The 20,010-nt window shown below is 41.3% G+C and overlaps 1 protein-coding gene across 1 annotated transcript; it reads left to right on the forward strand.

Annotated features, from left to right (window-relative positions):
* Positions 1–244: 244 nt before the first annotated feature.
* On the forward strand, positions 245–17,493 carry has2 (hyaluronan synthase 2). The gene is made up of 4 exons (XM_033639930.2): positions 245–967; positions 10,612–11,238; positions 13,025–13,126; positions 13,253–17,493. The coding sequence occupies exons 2-4, from the start codon at positions 10,612–10,614 to the stop codon at positions 14,180–14,182; spliced, it is 1,659 nt and encodes a 552-aa protein (XP_033495821.1). The 5' UTR covers positions 245–967; the 3' UTR covers positions 14,183–17,493.
* The last annotated feature ends 2,517 nt before the right edge of the window (positions 17,494–20,010 follow it).

Genomic DNA, 20,010 nt, shown 5'->3' on the forward strand with positions numbered 1-20,010 from the left:
TAAAGACAAAACATGGAGGTTTAACAGCCTCTCAGGAACATGCTATAATCCTGCTCTGAGCTCAGGTTTGAATGGACAGCCTCCCTCTCTCTCTCTCTTTCTCTCCATGCTGTCGCTACCTCAGGAGTTTGAATGAGTGGGTCTCTCTCTCTCTCTTCGCTCCTCCTTATACCCCCCAAACCATCCCCTCTTATTAAAACAACACGCCAATCTGTTGTAGCCTGGTAAAAGGGGTTTGGGAGCCGAAGCAGCCATAAAGGAGGCTCCACACACACACACACACAGTCGTCTGGAAGGAATTAGACATCAGCGGCAGAGAGACTTTTGGCCACTTCTCTGCGCTCTGTGTAACCTGGATGCTTGGGGAAACTATAGAAATACTTACACACCCCTTTAAGACAGCAAATACAAATGATTTGATTCATACCTGATTATTAGAGTCATAGCTGGAGGCTATTTTTTTAAAAACTGAGTGTCATTGACGGTGCCAGGGTTGATGGCGTTTTTGTAACTTTTACAAACTTTTGAGAAATGAATGAAACTGTCAGAAGTTGATGGAGAAAAATATTTATCATTTTTGCATAGTCTACTCTTTATTTATACTTTTTTACATGAATGATGCCAAAGTTGACTGACATGATGTTTGTGTTTGTACACCTAAGAAGCATGCGGTGTGTAGTTATTGACTGCAGACAGACTGTTAGAAACTAGAGAAGACAAGCAGTCGTGATTTTTTTTTTTTTTTGTTTGAGCATCCAGCTGAGCAAACTTAAGAGGAACGTGCGTCTTATGTTTTTTCCTTCTCATTAATGAGGATCAGTGTCAGCGGATTCATGAGACTCATTACTAAACGAGTTTCCTTTGAAACTTTGTCGAGACTTTTTCTCCCTGTGGAGCGGTACCAGAGCCGCCGGAGCTGACCGCATCCTTCCTCAAGGGCGAACGAGAGGACGACAGCTGCTTCAAGGTAGGCGGTCAGTGATCATTTGGTCTGGTGAGTCTGCAGCTTGCTGACAGACAGTGATAAATGTTCCATCAGGAACCAGTCAGAAATAACTGTATTGTATTTATTTCTGGACATATTGACGCTCCACACTTTAGAACATGTTTAGAATATATATGAGGTTTTTGTCATAATTATAGATGGTAAGGATGTTGTCCAATATTTAAGCTCAATAAAGGGCGTGATGCTTGAAGTTGGGGGACATGCCAGCTGTCACAAAAGTAGTGCTTTTTTTTCTTATGCGCCTTTATGGGTCATGCGTAAAACGCGAATAGCATCTCTTACAGGTGTTAAGCTGAAAAGCAATTTCGTCTCTTTCTGCCATATATGTTAACTGCTGTATTAAAATCTTACTGTAAAATGAAGAAAATATGTGTCTCAAAAGTTTAATATGCCCTAACTGGCAGAGACAAATGCATTCCTCCTCGCCCGGCAGTGCCAGCTGTGGAAATGTGTCACACTTGTCCGCCCAGATTAGACTTCTAATCATACAAAACCTCACCAGGTCTTTGCTGAGCCAGTCATCACCGTCAACCTGAGAAAAAACTAAATTGATGACGTCACATTTACACGTCATTCTTTGAGGTTTGCGAGCCAATGGGAAGGCTGGATTTGGACACGTTCGGCGTGCCTCGTGGTCGGAGCGCGTAATTTGATACCAAATGTGAAAGACAGCTTTTTGCGCACACATGAAAAGTGAATGGCCTTCGCGTTTTAGATAATAGTTTAATAATTGTTCATATTAATGTGCTCTGAGTGGCTGGGTAGGGGTAGGGGAATCACAAAAGTATAGATGCATGCAAACATCATGGGAAGCTTATGCAGGTGCCGCCTTAACACAGTGTAATTTGGACAAAATGTTTGCACATTTCTCGCCTAACTGCTGGCATTACAACTTCCCCAAACACCCACAACGTGCATTATGCACATATAAATGAATGCAAATGAACATCTGTCTCACCCCTTTGACATACTCTCCATCCACCTACCCTGATCTCTCTCTGTGTGCAGATACAACTAGTGGCTCATAAAAAACCCACACAAGGAATGCCCATCTGCAAGCTGGATGTCTAAACATTCCTTCATAGATCTATAATGCGCAGTACAGAGTTTCTATCCTACACACGGAATCCTCTTTCTACTGACCTGGCTAGGTTTTCCTTTCATAATGCATTTTAGTGCTCACACAGTGCACGTTGGAACCACCGTGACATCCACCTGTAGGGAGTGATGAAGCATTTAATCCACTGTCAGTACAAATATATCAGTGTGAGAGTTCTCCACCCTCTCTACTGTGTAGGAACTTAAACTTGCTGGCTTTTCCTATCTGAAACACTGATACAGTTTACCCACCACATGTTCTTCATATTAGCTGCTCTTCTGCAGTGCATTTTTAAAAGAATATGTACTACTGCACCACTGGAGAAACTTACAGTAGCTACTAATAAGCATTTACTTTGTTTAAAATGCATCAATATGTATGACATACATTGTATTTCAAAATAATAGTTTAAGAACAGGAGTTCTTTGTATAATCAGTGCCCTCTGTCAATGCACACATGTATCTGGAGTAATACCAACATACTGTCCCTAATCTGAGCCCTCGAGGGAGCTCCTCTGCTGAGCATTTGGCTCAGTGTGCCACTGTGAGGGGGGCAATTCATGTCTGGTGCCTGTTAGTGGAACATTAAGCACTCAAAGAGATTTAATACGTATGTGCAGCAATGTGGGTAGTCCACAAAGGTTGCCTACTATAGCTGCTGATGCCAGAACAGGAAGAAAAGCAGCTTTTTTGCACTCTTCAATAGGTGACTCAGTCTATAGACTCATCAGTGCTACAGGATGTTCTTCCACACAGCGTACAGAGCAGTTTACTACTTAACAGAGGAAGGCATTCCATGGCTGGTCTCCATTAGGGCTCACAACACGTCTCACGTGCCATTACTGCTCACAGCATGGGTCTGTCAGTGTATAGGGCCTTGGGGCCGGCATGGTATAACTACTGAAGTTAAGCATAGAGTGCATAGTGTATGTGCAGCCCCTCCCAACACACAACATCCACGGCCCCACAACCTACCTCATCTATTCTGCATTAATGCCACAGTTTTTTTCCAGCCTCCCTTGGTAAAGTAGCAATGAAGCAGCATTACAACCAGCCAGTAAAAGTGAAAATTTGGATGTCAGTGAGGTTCTGATTTAGATTCCCACTACCTCATACTGAGTCACAGGGTCTCACAGGGAAGGCTGATGCCAGTGTTAATGCATAGGTCCAGGAGTTACGGTACACCATAAAGTAACCCAGGAGCTGTATAAAGCAAGCTGTGTTTGCAGCACAGCATATATAGTTGGCTCCTGGACATTTTTATTTTGATCTTAGTGGCTATATTACTTATGGTACATCTTGTTGAAAAGATCAGACGACAAAAGTTCAGAAATTTAAAACTTCAATCACAGTCAAATCTTTTTCTTCCTTAATACCTCTGACTATTATTTCATTCAGCCATTCAGCCTGCCTCTGGGTTTCCGTCTCTTAAGTTATCTCCTAGCTGTGATAATAGAGTGCTTGAATAGAATTTTCTCCCATGTAGGGAGGAAGCCAGAAATTTTAGCACTGTTGATAACTGTCTGTTGTCAGATAAGAGAAAGTGTTGGATTAATGGATGACAGAGAATGGCTGGATTCAAAAAGAAAAAAAGAAAAGAAAAAAAAAACAATTTAAAACTTTTATGGCAGAAATGTTCTGGCCTTCAGAAGCAGGAGAAACCAAACAGGGGCTTTTGTGATATTTATTATGAAAATTCCATATAAGAAAGAAACCAAACAAACAGCCTGACAGAGGAGCGACATTCTCGACTGAGTCGCATCTGTAATTTGGCTGAAAATCTTGGAGCTTGCCACGGTGGCAGGAGTCCAATGCCTCAGCTGGCAGTGGACTGAGCCAAGTCCACCACCGTGCCTCGCAGTCTCCCCCCTCCTTCTTTTGGTGTCTGCCATGCCGCTCTCTCTCTTACTAACTCACTTCATTACAACCTACTTTCCCCTCATACAGTTCTCCTCCATCCCTTTCTGCTGCTCTTCCCTTTTCCATCTTTCTCTCTGTAGTATGGCTGCATCACTTCCTCCTGCTCATTCACAAAAAAGAGAGAGAGCTAGGGATGAGTCAAAGGGAGGACAACATGCCAAAATACCAAACAGCATAGTTTGGCTTCAAAATTGAGAATGGATGTACCATAGTGTTTTATTAAATAATGAGTTGCAGCTTCACTGCCCACCTTTACTTTTACATCAAATAAAACTGAAATGATGCAACACCAACTGCTGTGGTAAAGGAACAAGATGTTTGAGTAACACAAAACAGTCTCCGTGGATGTTGTAACCTTTGTGTCTTTGCCAGCCTTATCACACCTGATTCTAATAGCACACAGAAGGTGAGGATATAAAGAGACAGAGGAGGAGATGGGGAATGTAAAAGTCAACTCCCATGTTACGTTGTAACGCTGTACCTTTGCCAGTTGTGGCCCTGTCCACCTGATTCCAATCATGTAAGGAGCAGTGTGGCGTAAGCGCAGTGGGTGGTGTTACAGTTTAGCTCTGGTTCTTATAAAGATAACGCTCCCGCAACAACAGTGCACTCTGACCACATGGGGGGTTTATGAGAAGGAGAAGGACGAGGAGGAGAAAGGGGAGGAGAAAGGGGAGGAGTGAGGAGGGTTAGTGACTTCCTAGCGGCGCCTTTGAAAACTCTCATGACCTTTTGGTTCAGTTGGAGTGTGCAGTTTCATTCATACTGGGCTAAAACAGTGAAGTACCTGTTTAACTGCAGCAATACAAGATGAGCAAAATTCAGATTTAGCTACACAGCTGTTTCTGATTTTACATCCATATTTTAAAAATACTCTATGTTTATAGCCTATTTCATATTTTTGCCATGTAATTCTGCATTCACATTATCTTTACAGACTCATCTGACTAAGATTTGATTGTTTAAAACAAATCTATCATGCATAAAGTTGACCCCGTTTTAGAAAGCAGCCCATGAAAGCAAGCCAGAAGTGTACAAGCTGGCCTTGAGTATGTCAAGTGCGTCTCGCCTATAAGTCGGCAGCCAACTCTGTCTTTTTCCCAGCCGCTCCCTCTCCTCTGCCTCATCATCTGCTTAGGAACATGTGAGCCTTTTCCTGCATCCTGCTAGAACTGTCACGAGGGCCATCTCCACATTTTAATGCCTTTAAAATGCTTCCTGGTCTTTTCCAGCCTTGCCCCTACACACACACACACACACACACACACACACACACAAACAAACTAATGCACACACAGGTCCCATATGTGCATTGCTTGTTCAGGTTCCAAACTATGTATCTTTCCATTTTTGCATGTGTGCATTTTCTGTTGGCAGGACATCATGCGTTTGATATTTCAAAGGTGTATATGACCTCAGCAGGTCTGTTTTTCTCATACTTTCGGATACAGTCCTGGTGATAACACAGATTTTGTCCAATATTTCTTTAATGGATCAACACTAAGACGCTTTAAGTAACCCATAAATATCACTGACATATTCACAGTTGCCTGTATATATTGTATAGATTGATAGAGATAAGTAGCCCATTCTCAGTCTTATACTGTATCCATACCCAAAGTATACCAGCCACAGGTGTGAGCTGGCTCACTCTTAAGAGCAACATAAAATTTTTATATGTGAACAGCACTCATCTGGCCACAGCAGCTGATTTACGAATGTTACACTTCTAGTCAGTGACTGCTGAGTCACAATAAAGATGTAAGCTTTATGTTATCTCAGCTCCACACGGACCAGCAAGCTGTCTTTTTTGGCTCCACTTTTAGATTTATACTGCCTGTGCAGAGCATACAGTAATCACACACACACACACACACACACACAAACACATTCACATATACTTACTGTATAAAGACACACACTCACACACACTCACACACAGTCTGGCGAGCGTTGTTAGATTTTACGTTCCGTCACAGGCCTTGGAACTGGGACCCTGCTGACAGGGATTCCACTGCTCTCCTGAGAGTCTGCCAAACCATCTCTTCCTCTCTGCAGCGCACATACGCTCACACACATACATCCCTTCCTGTGTGCATGTATGCACGCTGGCTAAATACATGTACTGAACATATTATGCTTAGCTCACGCATTTGCACGTATAGATACACGTGCACACAGGGCCAGCATTCAGCTGCAACGATGAGACAACATTTAAGCAGACAAACCACATATATTTCTGACATCTATCCACTGTTGCGTAACATACATAAGAGCTGTTACAGCATGTGGTGAACTACTAAATCACTACTTATACGAAAGGACCTATATGGGTCACAGAGTTCCCCATGTTCCAGAAGTGCTGATATGCTTAATTCAATGCACTGTCAAACTTTTTACACACACAGTTATACACAGATATTTAAAAGACTTGCTAAAAGTTAGATGAATACCTGTTTTTATACCCATGAATGCTGTTGTATCCGTACTGGCTGAGGGCCATTATTACATACATTATTTTTACATAAATACATGGTGTTGAAAACTGTTTTTTGAGTTTGCACTGTCAGCCATGCTAGCAGTTCTACGGACAGCAATGCCGATCTCATGTTTGGATGGTTCACCACTGAAGTACAGAAAGAAATATCCTCACATCTATTGGACAGGTTGCCATAAAATCTTGCATGGACAATCATGGTCCTCAGAGGATGAATCAGGTTGACTTTGGTGGATGATCCCCTGACTTTACCTCTAGCAAGACTTGTTCAGAGTTTTGATTTATCCAGTATGATATCTCCTACATGTCTCTAACATGTTTGTCTGCATTTTCATGGTTCCCAGACAATGAATCCTACTGACTCTGGTGGTCCCCTGACTTCCCCTCTGGCACTACCATGAGGTTCACATTTGTGGTAACCCCACCATGAGTCTTGGTCTTGTTTGTCAGTAACCACACAAGTCAGTGCCAGCTATCCTTTACATATTGGACATATGTTTAATATAAATGCACAAATGATCGAAGTATGTATAAGTACAGTAAAGATTTCAGTAAGACATGTTAGAGGTATGGTAATATGGTATAAATGAGTTAAACAATAAACTGTGCATCACAGTACACAATGTACAGTTAACGTTTGCTCTGCATAAAGGGTATGTGAAGGCCTATTCATATTTAATAGGGGTATAAGCTCGGATCATATAGCTCAAATGACTAAAACAGATCATATGTTTGAATTGTCTCCAGAAATGTTCCTGCTTCACAGTGAGCGCAACAGTGGGAAGTACAATTATCAACATCTAACTTCTGTTACAGTTTGGAGGGTTTAGTACATTTGTCAGTGATGTCTGGGCGCGTACTCATTTTCCCATCTAGCCTAGGTACTCACGCCAGTTACTATTAAACCATTGTTTTGACTGTTAAATCTCAGCAAGCCACGTAAAACTGTAATCTTATTTCAAACTGAGCCAAATGGAGTTTTCACCAGAGGACACAGACATCTCTTTCATTCATTCATCGGTTCATCTTTTTGCTAACCCACCATCTACTCTCTATCCATGTGAACCTTAATTTTTGTAAAATTACCTCTGAAACAGAGCCAGTGAGAATTTTACCCAAGAGACTGTTAATGACGTTAGAGTGGGACTGCGAAAGCATCCAACCCAAGGTCACTGTAGGGTTGGACACACACACAGAGGTAGTGATTGGGCTCTTTAGGTCAACTGTACCAAGATATAAAAACAAACAGGCATCATCCACATGTGCTAATGACACCTTCAGCTTGCTCTCACACGTCATATACTGACATGCGTAGATACACTCTCACGTATGTCACTGACACCTTCTCTGTCACAGATGCTGTTGTGATTAGAGACTTTATATCTCAGGGGCTGGGGCCAAGTTTGGATGACCATCATGACTGATAGTTTTTAGTCTGCAGTTAATAATCCTGCACTCTGAGCTAATTGTTAGTCTTGACCTTTGGATCATGTGCTCAGGGGTGTATGAGACGCTATGAAGAGCAAAGCATCCGAACAAGAGGTAATGTCTGAGCTGTGTGTTTTAGCTCAGAATCACTGAATTTTACCAAACTGAGCACAAAGTTGATCTGCGTCGAGAAAAGAGCAAAAACTTTACATCTGAGGATTATGACCTGAGTTGAATTAAAAAGTTTGGTTTTGTATTTTAACCACAAACCTTTAACCAGAGCGAGCGTTTCATCGTCACTAAAGTGCGGATCGTAAATAAACAAACCATCAAAAAGCAACAAACACAGTGTGGAGTTTACATGTTCTCCATGTGTCTGCAGTGGTTTCCTCCAAGTTCTCATATTTCCCACAGTCCAAACATGTGCAGGTTGGGTGAAATGGATCCTGTAAATTCCCAGTATGTGTGAATGTGTCTGTCACGCCCTGGTCGTGAGGGTATATCAAACGATTTGCAATGACTTCCATCCCTTACACCAAATACCTTTTAACAATATAATCTATAACCCAAACACAATTCACAAATCATTAGGTATAGTTATGGTGAAATATGTCTTCTCCTAAGCAGTGGCTGAGTTCATATAAAGTTGATGCAGGGAGACAGGGTTAGAGAGTTTGTTCTGCACTACCTTATATAGTTGTAAAACATTAGACGCACACACTGTAGTGCGCAAACCAAAGGAGGTCTAAGGTGAAACGCACCCTCAGCTTAACGCAATTAAAAAATGCGTATTTTTTACAGACACACACTCCTCTCTCTTCCCTGGTGTAATAAGCTTTTATATGTGCATTTGTGTGTGTGTGTGTGTGTGTGTGTGTGTGTGTGTCAGGGGTCTTGTAAATGAGCGGCTGACGTTAAGAGCCTTGCCACGTGCCAGAGGAGGCCTGCAACACTGGTTGTGGCCTTCTCATCCACCGATCAAATGAACAAGGCATTATGTCTGAGCCAAGGGGTGTGTGTGCATATTCCTCTCTCTCAGCTCGGCCTTTCTCTCTGCTTCTGCTGCTGTCTCTTGCTTTGTTCTTTCTTGCAGTCTTTCTAGATATCAGTCTTCTTTTCTGTTCAATGTCATCTGCTTTACCCACTTTCCTGTCCTTCCTTTCATTCTCTCTGGCTCTGCCGTCCTCTGCCCCTCTTCACTTCTGTCTTTACAAGTCTTTCTCTTCTTCTCACTGTCTGTTGCTCTCTCCCTCCCTCCATCTGTCTTGTGTGTTTAGGTGTGGTGTGAAAACCTCTTGCCAAGTCACAAACACTGCTGGGCTTTGTGTACTCTTCTTTTGATGACTTTATTGCTTGTTCTGATTTACATGTCTTGCTCGTCTTCACTAAACTTACAAGCGTAACTTACAGGTAATGATATATGATGATGACATATGCAAATAAATATGTACCACAAGGGGGCATCCTACTGACTCAATCACCAGAGAAGCAAACTTTGACCTCCATAATGTCAAAGGGTCAAACTCCTGTCAGTCCTTTTTTCGCTACGCTAAAAAAGCATGTTTTTTATGATGTTTAAAGCAATACAACATTATACCCTTCCTCTGCTAACTGTGCATCTTTATCTTTGTATCTATTTAGCCCCAAAAATGATGTTCTTGTTGTACTTTTTATGGGGAGACACAGAGGGGAAGAAGCACACGTGCAGCATTAGAAAATCTAAAAGGCTCTTGTCTTCTTCTTCCCACGGAGATATAAACAGATGACATCACAGGGTGGTCCGCTCTGCGTTGAGCCGAGCTGAGCCACGCTGAGTGGGTCTCCGCTGGTCTGCCAAACAGATGGCGGTAGCAACATAATGAGGGCTGGAAAGAAACTTCAGGATTCTGAGCAGAAGATTTTGTGCAGCGGGGTTCATGTCGCACACAGTTTAGACACAAAAGCAGGGAATGTTTCTCACTTGTCCCCACATAAAGACACACAGAATAATCCGTCATGGTCTGGGTCCTGAACATCTTTTTCAACCCTTTCTTTACAACACAAAAGAAAGAAAAAAATATCATAATAGTTTCTCCCAGGCATTTAGAGAGCACTTGGACGTTTGGCAGGGGCAGCCAGCTTGTTGGTTAATTAGGTCAAGAAAACTTGTAATGTGCGCCCACCCACACTAAAGGAGAGTTGGAACAATCGGCTTCTCACAACTGTCTGACATTTAGACAGGGATTTTGGGAAGGGGAAGAGGGAAGGAGAGGGGCAATGAGGGAGTAAAAAAAGGAGGAGAAAGTTTACTACTCTCTCTACCTGGGTTTGTTGTAATAAAACAAGGTTATGTGTGCCATAGAGTTTAATGAAAAGCTGCGAATAAGCATTATTTTATATGTTGTATCTTAATAATGCTTAATACGTTTTATTGCTGGTATGGAAGTCAGTGTTTTTCAGGTACACCATGTGAAAAACTACTATATATATGTTAACATAAATGTTTTCTTTTTCATTTACCCTCTCCTAATCATAGGATGGTCATCTGATGTTTGTACAAAGTAAAACAGGAATAAAATTATTCATCCCATTGCATTAGGCATGTAATTGATGCACAAAAGTCCTACAATTTTTGTAGTCCATTGACTGAATGTAACCCTTTTCTCCACATTGTGTCCCCAGATGAGGTGTCAAAGAGTCCTCACCTACCTGCGGATATTTGGGACCACCATGTTTGGCGTGTCCCTCCTGGTGGGCATCTCCACAGCCTACATCATGGGCTACCAGTTCTTCACAACAGCCCGCAATCACCTATCCTTCGGCCTGTACGGTGCCATCTTGGTCGTCCACCTCATCATTCAGAGTCTCTTTGCGCTTTTAGAACACCGAAACATGAGGCGGTCCTTAGAGACGCCAATCAAACTCAACAAATCCTTGGCGTTGTGCATTGCAGCGTATCAAGAGGACCCAAACTACCTGAGGAAATGCCTGGTGTCAGTGAAGAGGCTGACATACCCGGGGATCAAAGTGATCATGGTGATCGACGGGAACGCGGACGACGACTTGTACATGATGGAGATTTTTAAAGAGATCATGGGATGGGACAAGTCGGCCACATACGTGTGGCGGAGTAACTATCACAGCCGAGGGCCAGAGGAGACAGATGAGAGCTACGCTGAGAGCCTTCAGCAGGTCTCCAGGCTGGTGCTGAACAACAAGTGTGTGTGCATCATGCAGAAGTGGGGAGGGAAGAGAGAGGTCATGTATACAGCCTTCAAAGCACTGGGGAGGAGCATGGACTATGTGCAGGTAAGTCACTGACACTAGAAATGGTTGTTAATAAGGGGGTTTAAATAAGGGAAATAAAGGAATGGTGAAAGGATGGAAGGATGGATAGTGGACATGGCTAGATTGAATGCATAAAAACAAAAGAGAGACTAAGGGAAAGGGGGGAACAATAGTGTCAGTGGTGTAAATTATACACCATTACATAACAGATAAAATGGATGATGTACAAACACACACAGGTAAGACAAGGACAGCTGACATCAGTGTGAGCTGAAGATGGGATTGAAAGGGAAGAGAAAGAGAGATGGAGAAAGAGATGGCTGGAGAGGGGAAGGGGGGGCTCTGCCAAACCAAATATGGGGTCCACAAAGAGTCTTTTGTGCTGCTTTTAGCCGGACAGTGGCTGTGTGCATCGTGTTGTGAAGTGTAGCGTGAAGGAGGGCAGCAGTAGCTTATGTCTAAGTGTAATAACAGATCTGTTTCACAGAGCTGAGTGTTACATCATCTACATGAGTGGTATTCAGAGTCAAGACCCAAAACAGTTTTCAAAGAAAGGTCACACTGGTATGCATCTGTTTGCTGGTGAAAAACTTATCAACTAGGTTAGAGTTTAACTTGACTGAGACAGACCTGTTAAGGACACCTAAAGTATTTATTTGGAAAAGCTAGTTCCCAAGGGTGTTTGGCTGGCCAATACAGTGTGTTAATGCCAATACTGTGTGGTGGTGGTGGTGCGACTGAGAATATAAACAGGAGCTAAAAGCATTAATCACAATGCCAAGCTTGGAAACACACAAGCTAAAGAAGTACTGATTTTTATCCCGTATCCAGAAAAGAAATATGAAACCATGTAACTTAAATTGTTTGGCCAAAACACAAAGTGTAATCATGTCATATTTGGTCTGTAATATTCAGCTGGTGGTATTACTTAAAGACATGAGTAAAACTGAACAGAAACATTATTTCTCTAATAACATTTGGAACCATTCTAATGAGTTTGCATCACAAAAAGGGGACTTGAAGCTTAAACACCCTTTGAAATGATGCTGTCTAACACCTGCAGCTGGATACAGCTTGCCAGAAACCTCCTGTTTAACAGAGATTTCAAAAGAACTTACTGCAGTGCTGCCAGAAATCATGCCAGTACTCTTCAACAAAGGAGGGACAGTGTTGTTTGCGGTTTTACTATCATCAGGCTCAGCCTGTAACAGATGTGTTTTGTTACTGGGGGATTGGGCTCTAGGTTTGTTTTCATCACCTGATTTTGTTAGGGAGGAAAATTACCATTTATAGAAGAAAACAGAGAGAGCTAAGAAAAGGGGTCATCAGAAAGATAGTGGGTAGTAATTTAGTTTTAAGCAGTTAATCTTGGTTGCAGGAGATCATCCACTGGTTACAATGAAGTCAATTCAGGGCAAGTCAGTTTTATTTCTGTAGCCTTTAATTGCAAATTTGCCTCAAGCGGCTTTACAATACAACACATGACACCCTCTATCCTTAGACCCTCAATTTGGTTAAGATAAAAAAACAAGTGGCAATGTCCCGGGCTGAAAAATGAACCAATGCGGGAGTGTCAAAAACTGCAGTTCACTGCATGGCACCTAGAAGCTGTCTCCAAAATGCCGAACTCAAATTTCCAAGTGGGAGTCCACAAACTAATGTGGGATGTCACAGTAGCTACGTCCATGGGCAAAATGACTATGGGAAAAACTTGCCAAGATGTTTGTCTTTTTTAAGTGACAATAAAAGATGACCTTTGTCCCTATAACCCAGGTTAATCAGTGTTTATTTTGTGGCTTTTACTCAGGTGTGTGACTCTGACACTATGTTGGACCCAGCATCATCGGTGGAGATGGTGAAGGTTCTAGAAGAAGACCCTATGGTGGGAGGGGTCGGAGGAGATGTGCAGGTTGGTTACATAACTACGAATATTTTCTCATTCCTTGCATGTGATAAATTTTACAAACTGAATATTTCATATAGATTACATTTTCATGGTTAACCTCCAACTTTTCCTCCAACACTTCTTCCTTAGATCCTAAATAAATATGAGTCATGGATCTCCTTCCTGAGCAGCGTGCGGTACTGGATGGCCTTCAACATTGAGCGGGCTTGCCAGTCTTACTTTGGTTGTGTGCAGTGTATCAGTGGGCCTTTAGGAATGTACCGGAACTCTCTCCTGCACGAGTTCCTTGAGGACTGGTACAATCAGACTTTTATGGGATCCCACTGCAGTTTTGGGGATGACCGTCATCTCACGAACAGAGTTCTAAGCCTTGGGTATGCAACCAAATATACTGCTCGATCAAAGTGCCTCACCGAGACGCCAATTACATACCTGCGGTGGCTCAATCAACAAACTCGATGGAGTAAGTCATATTTTAGAGAATGGCTATACAACTCCATGTGGTTCCACAAACACCATCTATGGATGACTTATGAGGCTGTGATCACAGGCTTCTTCCCGTTTTTCCTCATCGCCACTGCAATCCAACTCTTCTACCAAGGAAGGCTCTGGAATATTCTGTTGTTTCTGCTCATTGTGCAGGCGGTGGCGCTGATCAAGGCCTCGTTTGCCAGCTGCCTCAGAGGTAACATTGTCATGGTGTTTATGTCGTTCTATTCCGTACTGTACATGTCAAGCCTGTTGCCAGCCAAAATGTTTGCAATAGCAACTATCAACAAGTCTGGATGGGGGACCTCTGGGAGGAAAACAATAGTAGTGAACTTCATTGGTCTGATTCCTATATCAGTTTGGTTCACCATTCTCTTCATTGGGATTATCTACACAGTAATCCTACAGACTAGAAAACCCTTTCCTGAATCAGAAAAGATTGTTCTGGTCATAGGAGCAGTCGTCTATGCCAGTTACTGGGTGATACTGTTGACATTGTATACAGTTCTTATAAATAAGTGTGGGAAGAGGAAGAAGGAAACACACTATGACATGGTGCTGGATGTATGACTTACCGTCATCATTTACCACTGAACTCTCTTATGGGTTGTTTTTCACTCACACCATGTTGTTATTATACAAATGTTTTGCAGATGCAGAGCAGCTCTGGAGGCAAAATTGGTTGAGTTCAACCAAAATGGGCAAAGAACCAGGGTTTTTTTTTTCCAAACTTGAATGGCAAAAACATGGCAGTGGCTGCTTTTTTTTTTTTTTCGGTTCATGCATGACCATAGTTATCACAATCTTGGAACATCGGCATGCTAGCTAATTAGCTTAACACATTTTTTGATCTAACATGTTTAGCTAAAGGTCAGATACTGTAAACTAACTAGCTAAACTTCTGATAAGTCAGAATTGCATGGTTGAATATAATGCAGTTGGCAGCAAGAGTGCTAGGCTTTGTAATATTAGCTACCTCTTACCCATGTCACTTCCACTGGGCTCCAGTTTAACATTTGCAACCCAGCCAAAGAAACTGTGGATTTTTATCACAACCCGTTGGGGTTTAACTTGACCAGTAAGCAGGGGCACCGCCAAGGGGGTGGACCAAGGTATTACTCTGTGCACATTAAATAATTAATATAATTAACTGTTAAACAAGAAACCAATGCATATCAGTGTCCTTTTCTTTAACTCTCATACTGACATAGTTTTCAACAAGCCTTTAAACGTCAACAACATAATAGAATTTCTGAAATTCAGTTATTGCTTTTGGTTTTGGTGTGCCATGCCAAGATTTTCAGTGGTCCCATCTGGCCACCCCTATGAAATATTTCGCCATTGCCAGTGAGAATATTTTACCTCCAGAGCATCAATGTGTCTCCAAGAAATGTCATTACAGCCTGACTATAAGCAAATCTACATATTGTCCCACCAAGGGAAGCAAAAAAACACAAAACACACCACATAGCTTCAAGTTGAAGTCAAACTAGCACCCTGCCATGCCAGGCTGTTTCCACTGTCAAGGATTACATTACTTAACTCCTAAAGGTCTTGAGAGAGACTGCTGCCATTACAATCTAGTTAGTGTAATTGTAATCTGAAAGTATCTGGATGGTCTCTGGATCTTGTGAAGAGGTGAGGTTAGCCACTTTACCATTAAAACCCTAAAATTAAGAAGTTAAATTGCATCAGTTTAAAGATTTAATGACACAACTTCAAAGTTCTTAGCTCTGAGGGCAAAGCATTGGTTTACCTTTCCGGTGTTTTAAGATCTCTTAGGAAGAGCTATGGTATCAATTTACAAAGAGTGAAAGGGTACAGAAAGGGCTTTAAAATTTAAAAAAAGCTGCTCTCTTTCTTCTGTTGCACTCATGTCATATGGGAAAGATACTTTCTCATAGTCTTCATACATTTATTAATGTATTTATCTATTTCAACAGAGGAACTTTTGTGTAACATTTAACTCAATTCATAATTGCAACTCCTAAAGTTCAATGGCAATGCACAGCTATTTGATGCAGGTTGTGTTTGTCCTTGACATTACAATTCTTGAAATGCAGTTTAAAATGAAACACATCGCTCACTTTGGTGCCTATACTGTATGTTGAATGTGAAAAGGTGAGGCATCCATAGAAGTATCCATTCATGCTATTAAGGGGCTGCAAAATCCATTATGTTTGAATGTCTGGACACTTACAAGTTTTGTTATTCCCATATGACGTGAATGCAGTATTTTTTCTTGACGTTTACAAAGTGAAGAATCTCAAACTGATCACTGATTGGTAGATATAATCTCCTCCGGATCAGGTGACCAGGTGAACATGTGACCAGAAGAGAGATGGTGAATCATTGCTGCTGTGACTGTTTTATTTTTTACAGAAACAATGACTTTTGTTTTTCTTTTTTTTATTATGAATAGTGGGTGTATGTTGCAAAATGGTTTTAACACTATTTTTGTTAATGTATTTCTTTCTACCAAGCTGAATGATAACCACCAAGTAGACACGGTGGACGTGTTCCAGTCCAAAGATTTTGTTATTTTTTTGCCTTCCATATGCCCTTGTTCTCTTCCTTTCTTTCACATACTGTATTGAGAGTAGTGTAGTGACATCCCTCCTATTCCTTACTTCCTGCTTCCCTTATCTGCGAGGGAAGAAGCAAATGTAAGAGGAATACATTAAGCACCAAATGGGAGAAAAATACTACCTGATAACAGGAATTTGAATAAGGGCACTTGCTGGAAGGGAACAGCATTTTGGAATGAAACGAGTCCAGCGTTTGCTACAGACCAGGAGCAGACATGAGTTTATTAATTATGCACTTTTATGTCTGTCCTGTCGTCCAGCATGATGCTTGACGTAATTAAGATGAAATACCTCAGTGGTTCTCTTTGCATTGTATCAAGGCATAAGGATGCCGTCCAAAGACTGATGCATTCTGAAGGTCTCAAGTAATTTATGATCTGTTTGTGATATTAAATATAAAGGTGTCCTTTTTTATACGCAGTTCCTTATTAAGTCAAAGCTGGATTTCTCTGCCTTGTCGGCCTTTTGCTGTAGCCGTTTACTTCTTGTTACTTTGTATTTCGATGCATTTTATATGTAGACATTTTTATTCTATTTTTGCTTAGCTACCAAAGATTCTTTATTTTCACTCATGTTTTTATAAGAAAAATGGGAAAATGTATTTGTTGTGCTTTCAACTGTTCTGACAATGACTTGTATATCTGACCAAACAATGTGAAATTATGAGCTGGGGGGTTTGTCTGCAATAACAACAATAAAAATGCAATTTGTAGGGATAAGTTATTGATTTCAAGAGAAGTGATGAACCTGTGTTTTTGTACTTTGTACTTAGATAGAAAACCAGCATATTTATGTAAAAATATTCTGTGGTTTATAGGATTCTGTACTTAGCAAGATGTCCTCTGTTATATAAGACCCCTAATGTTCCATATGCCTACACTGTAAAAACAATAAGTACATTTAGAATTTTTTCTAATATATATAACATGTGAACATTATTGCTAGGCTTAAATTTTTTTGCAGTGTTGAAACACTAACCAACGGTATGTTGAGTCCATAATACAACAAACAATAAAGCCAATACAGACTGAAAACTTTAATCGATAACATTTGCACAAAATGTAATTATCTGCAAATGATGTGTTGAAAAAATTGTAAGGTGCCTTACTGAGCAATAACAAAAGAAAAACTGAGGGTCATTTTTATACACTTATGAAGACAGGTTTTATTCCGAGGTTATATGAATGCGACCAACAATGAACCATGAGGTTGTTTTCATGCCAAACTAGTCATGGGCAGTGTTATCGTAAAGCACTTTTGTGTTGTGCCAAATAAAAACAAATATTGTTTCAATTTGCTGGTGTTGGAGTTTTTATCCAGATTTTCATTTATTCATATGATGGATCTTTGGTGTGGGGACATATAATCAATGATTGGTGTTACCAGGGGCCATTGGGTGATTTGAGTCAATGTATCCCCATGCAATTGTTCATATGATATCCTATGAAAATGCACACACAATGGTCCGTATGATATCCTACAAATAAGTGCCCTAATGAATGATGTTACATACTTAATGTTAAGTTACATACTTATTATGGAGGTTATGTTTAGGTGCGTAAAGGAACTATGGTTAGGTTTAGGAAAAGAATCATGGTTAGACATCTTTAGGTTTGGGCACATAAATCACTGGTTTAGGAAAAGAAACATGGTGATGATGTACCTTAAAATGACTCAAAGTTCACTGAAAGCTCACACAGTTCTGAATACCAGTGTCCTTAGGAAAGTCTTGTGTTTTGTGACCCATCCACCTCCCCAACCTGTCTCCTGACAAGCAATGCATCCTTCCTTACTCCTGTCAGCCTTCCCAAATGCTTGGGTTATACACAAACTACTGGATCATGATTATGTGGGCGATACTTAATATGTATACATTTTGGTGAATTATTTTTCATAAGAACATGTACGAACAGTGCATGAGAACAGCCTGTTTGGGTCTTTCAACTTCAGACACCCTGGTTGCACTGGGTTTGATCAAACCTTGGATTATGTCATAGTAGCACTTAGGCTAGCTCCATTTGATCCAAAACCATCTAGCAGATCTTTCCGATGCCTCAATGGCACTCCATTGAGGCATCGGCAATGATCATCTCCAGGTGACTAAAGCCAGCATAGCACTGGGAGCTTCACCTGTGGTAGCAACACTCCTTCATCAGGTCTTCATACTTGGACCTCTTCCTCCATCTGGTTTTGGAGTTGTCTTATTTGAAAGTTAAAGCAAGAAACTTCTCCATCTCATAAACATAGTAGCACAGTAAGAGCTCATGATGCAGGTGAAGGGTATCACACTGATAAAAACTTATCACAGCACTCAGAAAAAAACTAGCCAGTTTAAGGTAAGTTAACTGGAACAGGTTTTCTTGCAACTAGCATAGAGAAACCCAGATCTATTTTGAAGATGTGTTGAAAATATATTTCTGCAACAGCTTAAACTAAAGCTATTTGTTTACCAAGAAGGTAACAATCAAAGAAATCAACATTTTCCATACACACTTTCATCCAATCACCATCTAAAAGCTAAAACACAAGCTAAAACACTTAATGTGATCTTTTCTTTTCTTCTTTATTGTGATCAGCTTTTGTCAGTTTTGCCAGGACAATTACCTTAAGAGTAATACTTATATACATCTGCCACCTTAAAGGGAAATTTCGGTTTATTTCAACCCGTCTCCTATCGTCCTAAATTTGTTTCAAGTGACTAGTGACATAGAAATAATAGTTAGCATGTTAGCCGTTAGCCTAGATACAGCCGTAGCATCAGACCTGTTAAAACTTAATTGAACGGGCATCCTTTCAAGTGCAAAGTTAGTCCACTATACAAGCTTTTTCTCCACAAAGACCGCCTCATATCGTTAGGATAAATGTCAGAGAACATATAGAAAACGACATGTAAACGTGTTGTCTTACCTTACCGGTGTGCTGCCATGTTTGTTGTTTACCATTTAGCTAAGGCTGCAACCGGTCCCATTCCTTGCAACAGAGGTATTCCTCTTCTGTGGGCACTGGGGTACAGCATTCACAGGTAACGTTACACCACTGATCTCCAGAGCTAAAGCCTTCCAGCAGCCATTCCTCTTCTCTCCTCCTCTATCTGTTGCGCCTCTCTCTCTCTCTCTCCTCCTCCGTTCTTCAATTTCACGAAGCTCTTCGTCAGTGTATTCTGGCTCAAATAAATAAGGGCAGCCATAAAACTCTGCAAAATCAAATTCCTCCTCCACAAAGTCGAAGTCTGGCAAAAAGCCAGCCATTATTCTATAAATCTTTCATAAAATAAATGAATGAACCTTTCAGGCTACTGTCCCGTTCTGCCTTCCAGCTGCTGCGGTGTGTTCTCGCGAGATTTCAGGCACGGTATGCGATCGCTGCTTGTTCTCGCGATATTCCGGCCGCGCTTTGGGAAGCAGAGGTAAATGGTAAACACACGTAAGGTAAGACAACAACTCTGAAGACCACCTAAATGTGGAATGTTAGTATATAGGCTTTCCACATCGAGAGGCGATGGCCGCCCTTATTTATTTGAGCCAGAATACGCTGACAAAGAGCTTCGTGAAACCGAAGAATGGAGGAGGAGAGAGAGAGAGGCACAACAGGTAGAGGACAACAGAGGAGGAATGGCTGCTGGAAGGATTTAGCTCTGGAGCTCGGTGGTGTAACGTTACCTGTGAATGCTGTACCCCATTGCCCACAGAAGAGGAATACCTCTGTTGCAAGGAATGGGACCGGTTGCAGCCTTAGCTAAATGGTAAACAACAAACATGGCAGCACACCGGTAAGGTAAGACAACATGTTTACATGTTGTTTTCTATATGT

The sequence above is a fragment of the Epinephelus lanceolatus genome, chromosome 10 (genome assembly GCF_041903045.1).
Source record: "Epinephelus lanceolatus isolate andai-2023 chromosome 10, ASM4190304v1, whole genome shotgun sequence".
Lineage (NCBI taxonomy): Eukaryota > Metazoa > Chordata > Actinopteri > Perciformes > Serranidae > Epinephelus > Epinephelus lanceolatus.